This window comes from Gossypium hirsutum, chromosome D07 (genome assembly GCF_007990345.1).
Source record: "Gossypium hirsutum isolate 1008001.06 chromosome D07, Gossypium_hirsutum_v2.1, whole genome shotgun sequence".
In the NCBI taxonomy this organism is placed as follows: Eukaryota; Viridiplantae; Streptophyta; class Magnoliopsida; order Malvales; family Malvaceae; genus Gossypium; species Gossypium hirsutum.
Window position 1 is genome coordinate 23,293,271 of NC_053443.1, and position 8,072 is coordinate 23,301,342.

Genomic DNA, 8,072 nt, shown 5'->3' on the forward strand with positions numbered 1-8,072 from the left:
TATATACTCTCAATCCCTTATAGTGGATTTTGACAAGTGGCAATATTAACTGAATTTGTCCCCCGATTTCGCTACAAAATTTGGGGAAAATAAAAGGGAAATTCGGCTAGTTTGATGTTATGGTAGACCAATCAAGAAAAGAGTCGAATCAATCTGATTAACCCCGAGTAATCCTGTTACAAGAACCAACTGAATAATGCTCATACAAACCAGACGTACTTTATCTTAGTGATGATTCTCTTATAGCGTGATCTTAAGGACAATTAATTCTTCCTACAGTTTTCTCATACACTTAATAGACTCTTTGTTTTTCAGCCAAAAACTCTTACGCGTAATATTTCTTCACTTGAAGATATCCTAGAGCAACTTCTTAGATACCGACAATGGGCGGATACTTTCATACTAGAATGTGCCAATACTCAATCTCGCTAGCGAATCAGCCGGCTGGTGGATCATACTACTATAATACACCAAAATAGTTAATGTGTATACATTATTCTCTCAAATTTGGATCCGTTGAATTTGGGGTGTGACACATGGGTAATCTCCAATAGTGAAAAATTCTTTTTTGATGTTGAAAATTAGATAAGTTATAACTATAGAGCATACTAAGAAAATTAATAATTCTTCACCGAGGCTTTGACACCAAATAATATTACACACAATTGTAGCTTCAATGAAACACCAATACCGAATTGGGAACATCAATACCAAATTAAAACTACCCAAGCATGGTGGATTAACCCGAAAAATAACTATTGAATATCAAAATGTGACAGAAAAATCAATAAATAAAAATAAAATAAATAACGGAGACAACACACCAAATTTACGAGGTTCAATAAATTGCCAACATCCTCGGGCATCAACACTAGATGATAACTTCACTAACACCAAAAAGTTTACTAACTAATGGAAACCTTAATTAAAAAATTTCCAAAAATATATTTAAGATGTGTTTGGGTAAGGAATTTATAGGAGGGGTTTCAATTGTATCAAGGTTTTTAAAATTCTAAAAATGAATTTGTTTCCCAAAATATACTTAAGATGTGTTTGGGTAAGGAATTTATAGGAGGGGTTTCATTTGTATCAAGGTTTTTAAAATTCTAAAAATGAATTTGTTTGTTTGGGTAAATAGATTGGAGAATTTAAATTTGATAAATAACTTCAGGAGGGAATTTTAGTAACTCAATTTCTTTTTTCAAATTCCACCTAAAGAGGTGGTTTTTCATAATTCTTCATAATTTTATTTGATTTAATGCATATGTTCCGGCTATAAGATAAAAACTTATACTTCAAAAATCATTTTTCTTTAATTCCAATATTTTTTTAATTTTAATAAAACTATTTATAGTTTTTTTTTCAAATATAAATATATCCATATTGAAATTTTTATATTATTTATTTTTAATATAATTATTATCCTTCTATAATTATTTTTAAATTTGTAAATTTTCAATAACCTAATTTTTCTTAAATTAATTATTTGTCGAAACAAAATAATTAGAAATTCTAGTATTTTCAATTGATTAATTTTAAAATATTATTACTTTAAATTTTTTAAAACTTTAAAATGTATATTAATGAAAGAAAATTTGTTGGGATTGATACAAAGTGAAGGCCTTCTTACATATATAAGGTGAGGCTGCGACCAATTTATTCCAATTGAAGTGGGATTTTACGTGCGAATACTGAACTCTTATCATTTAGGATTGGTTTAGATGAATGATATGTTTATCTATGATTAGCATAAAAATAGCGGTGACAATAATATTAGATATTGTAATGATATTATAGCATGAGACAAAAAATAAACTAAACACATCTCACTTAATCGTCTATCCAAACCCGCCATTATAAATAGTATCCGTTCAAAAAATATTTTATGTTGCGAACTATTCAAGTAAAAAAGAAGAAGAAAAACCTACACGGTTAGTTACTAGATCAAAAGATTTCTTTGATCATGAACCCCACCACTGTTTCCTCGAAAAGTAAAGCATTGATTGGGACATGCTACGCAATTTTAAGCGAACCCATGTGGGGCAGTGCGATTGTTGTGGATGCCTTTTCAAAGCCTGAGTGTGAACATGATGCCATTCGCAATGGAATTTCATATTTGTAAATTGGTTAAAATTTGCCACAAATCCCTGTACGTTTTGAAAATTAGGAATTTAGTTCCTTCACTTTTATTTCATGAAATTTAATCCTTTACTTTTCAGATTTCAAATTTTAGATCTAACTGTTAATTTTTTTATTAAATTCAAGTTAATTACAAAGTCATTTTTTAATTCCATGACTACCAAGTGAATATATATTTTATTTCAAAAATGTCACAATAGCAAATTCAACAACAAAAAAAAGTTTAACACTGGTAACAGTTAGACCTAAATTATATGAAATAGAAATATAGGGACTAAATTCCTAATTTTTGAATATATAGGTACTTATGGTATATTTTAACCTTGCAAATTTTGTGAACCCAACTTGCACGGTGAACTCAAAATATCAGGAAAAGAAAGGTTAAAATCTTTTTTCAATCCCCATACTTTTGATAAAATTTAAGATTTAGTCCTTATATTTAAAAAGTAAAAAAATTAAATCCTCTTACTTTTTTATTTAAAAATTCTAGTCCAGCCATTACTGCCGTTAGTATTTTTTATAAAAAAAGTTGCCAACTTAACATGTTTATTAGACTATTCTTATATAATGTGGCATATATTAATGAAAAGAAATATGCCAAATTAACAAATTTTGTTGGAAATTACTAATATCATTAATAATTAAACTAATATTTTTAAACTTAAAAAAAGTAGAAAGTTTTGAATTTTAACTTTTAGGAGTGTTTGATAGGTCGAATGTTACTTTATGGCTCGTAATGTTATATTTCATAATCTCAACAATTTGATCATCCTGTAATTTCACATTTTCTAGCAGTATGAAAATATCGTAATATAAGGTATAATCTCATTATAATCTCCTTTTTAGATTATCTAAAATTCTAGACAGAATTTGAAATTCAAAACAAAATGACCCTTTGTTTTTATTATGTTAATTAATATTTAAAAAAAGAAAAAACTATAACCCAAAATATTTCTTTTCTACCAGTTGAGGCTTATGCAAGCAAAGGAGACCTGGAACGAGTTTAGAGCTAGTGCAATTCCCTTTAATTTGGTGTTGGCTGTTTTATTTTTTATTTTACTATTTCTTATGGTTTTAATAATAAGTTGTTTACACTCATAAAAAAGAAAGTGAGCTTGTAAATGATAAAATTGTATAACAAAGATAATATAATAAATTTGTTTTTGAATAATTTTATATTCTATCAGCGAGATATCTGAAGTTCATACTTCAACTAAATAAATCAAACAAGGTAATTCTATTCTACTTTGATGAACTAAATGCTTGATTGAAGTATTATAAAAGTAGAAACACTAACATTTGAAAGGAAACGAAAGAGGTGCTTGGACTTTATCATATGTTACTTCAGGTTTTCTTTTTTTACAAAAAATAATGCACTTGCCTGTCTTATTCTAATTGTTTGTTTGGTTTTCATGTTCTCCTTCCAATAATAGCCAAATAGATGGATTAAACACAAGTTATCCTAAAGAAAGAAGGTTATATCATGTGTTGACATGCATCTTATAAATTATAATCATCCAATCTGCTTGCATTGGATTCTTCTCTGCTTTAAATTAAAAGTCAATTAGCTGTCTTAATTACCAACAAAGCTATCAGATTCAATTAACCTGCTTGCAGAATTTCGAACCAAAGTGTTCCAGCTAATGGTATTTACATAAAGAAAATAATAATAGTGAGAATCCCTCGGTATGAACATAATCCTGCCGTTTTTAAAATCCCTACTTAGATCTCTTCTAATTTATTTCTCCTATTTCCAGACAAGAACTTTTCAAAATTCGTTTAACGACGACCCAATATCTTCCTTTTTCTCTCCATCTACTTTGTTTTTTGTTTTTGCGTTCGGCATATAATATATCACGTTGATTTCATTATATGTTATTTAAATAAGCCTTTTATGTTATTTTTGTAGTTAAATAAATCTATAACTTATCATTTTTACCCGCAAAACCCTTTGAATATTATAGTAAAAATGTTCTTAATTTGTATTTTATGCTAATGTGAATTTGATGAGAGTAGTTTGTTAAATAAAAATAAAATAATATTTTTGAAAATAAAACATAATAATATTTTAAAATTTCTTGAAAGTTCTTATGTACATAACACTTAATCACTCTTTTGAAAATTTTGATTATTCTTTTAAATTTTATGCTGATGTCAAAAGTATATAGTATTTCTATGAAATTAAGATACGAGCTTGAGATTCAAAATAAGTTTACTTTAGTTTTAAAATAAAAGGCTTTTTTGGGTCAAAATAATAGGATAGACGCTTATTTAACTATAAAAATAATTTAAAGGCTTATTTAATCAAAGTGTAGTAGTTTAAGCCTTTTTTAGTATATTAACCTATTAAAATTTAAAATATATAAAATATTCCAATAATAAAAAAATTCAAATTAGAATTAAAGTTGTATAATCTTTAAAAACACATTAATAATAAAAATGGTTAATGCCTTAATATATAATTTGGTACTTGAGTTTGAGATTTTTTTTTTAATGTGGTACATGTGTTTATTTTTTTGTCCAATGTGGTACCTATATTTGACAAAAGTTATACATTTCGGTACTTGAAGGTAAAAATGTTAACTTTTTAGTATTTAATTGGGGTTTTAGAGTTAATTTGATGAAATTTCATAATTAGCTAATAATATCAGCAATTAACTTTTTATCAAATCTACCTAAACTCGAATTAAATCATATCCATCAGACTATATTTGACAAAGTAAATGAAAAATTAAATAAATTCACAATTAAGCCTAAATTTATTGTATAAACAAAATCATGAAAAATTCAAACCTAATAATATTAGCAATTAACTTTTATCAAATCAACCTTAAACCCGAATTAAACACTAAAAGTTAACATTGTTACCTTTGGGTATCAAAACGTATAACTGTTGTCAAATACAAATATCAGATTAGACTAAAAAATAACACAGATGTCACATTAGAAAAAATTCTCAAACTCAGATACCAAATGATATGTTAAGCCATAGTTCATTAATATTTTAATGCTATGTTTGATAAAAATATTGTTTTAGTACATGAGTTAATAATAAACTAATTTAATTGGTAAAATTTACACATTAGAAAAATTTCGGCTTATTTTTCACAAAAATTATTACTTACCTTTCTAATTCCAAAATTTAATTTACAGTAAATATTTTTTTATTTTATATCTAATTATTATAAATAATTTTTTATCATATTATTACACTAAAAACCAATAATTACTAATATTTTGGGGAGTGTGGAAGTTCGAGATAAATACGTTTTTTCCTTTTCCGAAAACAACATATCCATACATAGCATATGTATTCAACAATTTATTAATGTAACTATGCGAGAGGAGAATGACGCAACGAATTGACGTCAGCTGTCTTCATCTAAACTCAATGTAAGCAACAACGCGGAAAAAGATTTGAAGATTCCTGCTGGTTTGCTCCTAAATTCCTAATAATTTTCCCTTCTCTTTTCTTTCATTCATCTCTGACTTTCCACTAAACTTTTTTCTTTTTAAATTTTTTATTCAGTTTGAATCGGTCATCAACTCGGCCTTCTCTCTCTTCTCAACACACTATAATACCACATCCCCTCCCCCATTTCGTCACTATCCTCCATCCCCTCTTCTCTTTCCACTATCCTCATCCTTTCCGGATTTCTTCTCCTTTGCATGCATACCTATACCATCCACACTCACCTTTTCCCTGCCTCTGCATTCGGGTTTTCTTTTTTTATTTCTGACTGCCATTTGGCTATCTTAACTTCTTCTATCCGGTCTTTATATATATACACAGTATTTTGTTTTAAGTTAAATGAAAACTTAGGCAAAACTTGTCACCGTTGAGAGGGGATTGTTTAGCAGATTTTTGGGTGTGCAATATTTGTGTTTTATAATGGAAAAAACGATGGGTTGGGAGCAAAACACTCTTTTGAATGAGCTAGCACAGGGGAGAGACTTCACTAATATGCTAAGGAAACACCTCCATCCATCTTCATCCCCCGAAACACGCCAAGTCTTGCTTGACAAAATACTGTGCTCTTATGACAAAGCTCTTTCGTTGCTGAATTGTAGTCGTTTTATGGTTGAGACGAAACCCAGGGTTCGCACGTTGGGATCCCCTGAAAATGACGCCTCTGATAACAAGGATATGTTTAAAAAGAGGTAAAATGGAGGACTTATGCCTTTCTTTTTTCGCAGCTTTTGTTAAATAGTGGGTAAGCTCCGAACTTCACTTATTAACCATTGGTTCCTGTTTACAGGAAAACATCTTCAGGGTGGAGTGAGCAAATAAGGGTTTGCTCGGCGATGTCATTAGAGGGGCCTCTTGATGATGGATATTGCTGGCGAAAATATGGGCAGAAAGATATTCTTGGATCCAATTTTCCAAGGTGAGAAAATGTTCTATACTGTTACTATTCGGTCCAAGGACAAGGAAACAGTATAAACGTCATACTGGTTCTACTCCTACTCCTGTTTTCACTGTCTCGATTTTCATTCATATTATAACATAGCTTGTAAACTAATATTGAACTTGCACACCCAATTTTAGGGCATATTATCGATGCACTCATCGTTACTCGCAAGGCTGCTTAGCCGGTAAGCAAGTTCAAAGATCAGACGAGGACCCAACAATATTCGAGGTGAAATATCGTGGAAGACATGCCTGTAACCAAGTCCCTCACTTGGTTGCTACGCCCAAAGAGAAAGGCAATCATTATCGGGAAAAGCAGCAAGTTGAAGAGAAACAAAAGCAATCCAAGGAAATGTTGTTGAGTTTTGAAACAGGGCTTAAGGTTAAAACAGAGGACTTGGACAACAGAGAGGACATATTTCCTTCATTTTCTTTCCCCATTGAGTCAGAGGAAGTTCAAAATGGGTTATTGCTTAATTCCCTAATGAAAAACATGTCTCCGGCATTTGTGTCACCAGCTACATCTGAATCCAACTATTTTTCAGTGTCAGCGTTCCACATGGGCAACTTTGATTTCGGCCAAAATGTGCAGACTTCGGAATCTGAACTTACAGAAATAATCTCTGCACCAGCTTCAGTTACTAATTCACCCATTGTCGACCTCGATATTTCATCACTCGAGAAGCTGGAGTTAGATCAAAGCTTCCCATATGATAATCCTGAGTTCTTCACTAATTTTTTACAGTAAGCTCTCAGTCTGCATTAGAAAATAGATTGACAAGTGTCCATGTTTTGGGTGTGACCAGACTTCAATATCAGTCGATTAGGCAGCTCAATTCTTGGAAATATTTTGTTTTCCCTTCATTTGCTTTGAGCTATTCATTTTTAGTTTTTAGCCTTGAGAGTGTTCTTGTACTGATTCAAATCGAAAAAAAAAATTGTAATCTCTTATGTAAAAATTTGGTCAAATTCTGCTATTAGGCCTTCTACTTTAAGTGAGTTGTGGATTTAGTAATTTAGTCATTTTACTATTTAGTAAAATTTAATCCTTATACTTAGCAATTAAATCTATTTGGTTAAATTCTACTATTAGTCATGTATTATGCGTAAAATTATAGATTTAGTTCATGTTATCCAATTGGATCATTTTTAATTACTATTTTTTTAATTTCAATTTTAATACAAATGATAGTTGCTAAATATATTAATTAGTTTTTTTTTGTGAGTAATATTTGAAAATAGCAAAATAATATATTTGACACATTAAAATTTAAAAATAATAAAAGTTAAGTTAATAAATTTAATAGCTACCAGATCAGGATTAAAATTATAAAATTATAAAAATAATACAAAAATTAAAAATGATGAAATCAAAATACAAAAATTAAATTTATAACTTGGATGACCCACAGTAGAATTTAACCTAAAATTTTCTCTCTAGCGCACAGTTAATGATGTCTTCTAATATCATTTTGACGTCACATTTGTAGTAAAAATTTTCTTCTTTTTAAATCTGAAGAAC

General features: G+C 29.2%; 1 protein-coding gene across 1 annotated transcript; it reads left to right on the forward strand.

The window, feature by feature from the left end:
• The first annotated feature begins 5,680 nt into the window (after positions 1-5,680).
• LOC107954500 (probable WRKY transcription factor 46) lies at positions 5,681-7,634 on the forward strand. Its single transcript, XM_016890086.2, has 3 exons — positions 5,681-6,300; positions 6,399-6,527; positions 6,689-7,634. The coding sequence occupies exons 1-3, from the start codon at positions 6,032-6,034 to the stop codon at positions 7,296-7,298; spliced, it is 1,008 nt and encodes a 335-aa protein (XP_016745575.1). The 5' UTR covers positions 5,681-6,031; the 3' UTR covers positions 7,299-7,634.
• The last annotated feature ends 438 nt before the right edge of the window (positions 7,635-8,072 follow it).

What these genes read in the sequence shown, in the direction of transcription:
- LOC107954500 (XM_016890086.2), top strand. Translation starts at nt 6,032, where the DNA reads ATGGAAAAAACGATGGGTTGGGAGCAAAACACTCTTTTGAATGAGCTA. An exon ending in AAGGATATGTTTAAAAAGAG is followed by an intron (nt 6,301 to 6,398) that starts GTAAAATGGAGG and finishes TCCTGTTTACAG; the next exon opens with GAAAACATCTTCAGGGTGGA. An exon ending in CTTGGATCCAATTTTCCAAG is followed by an intron (nt 6,528 to 6,688) that starts GTGAGAAAATGT and finishes ACCCAATTTTAG; the next exon opens with GGCATATTATCGATGCACTC.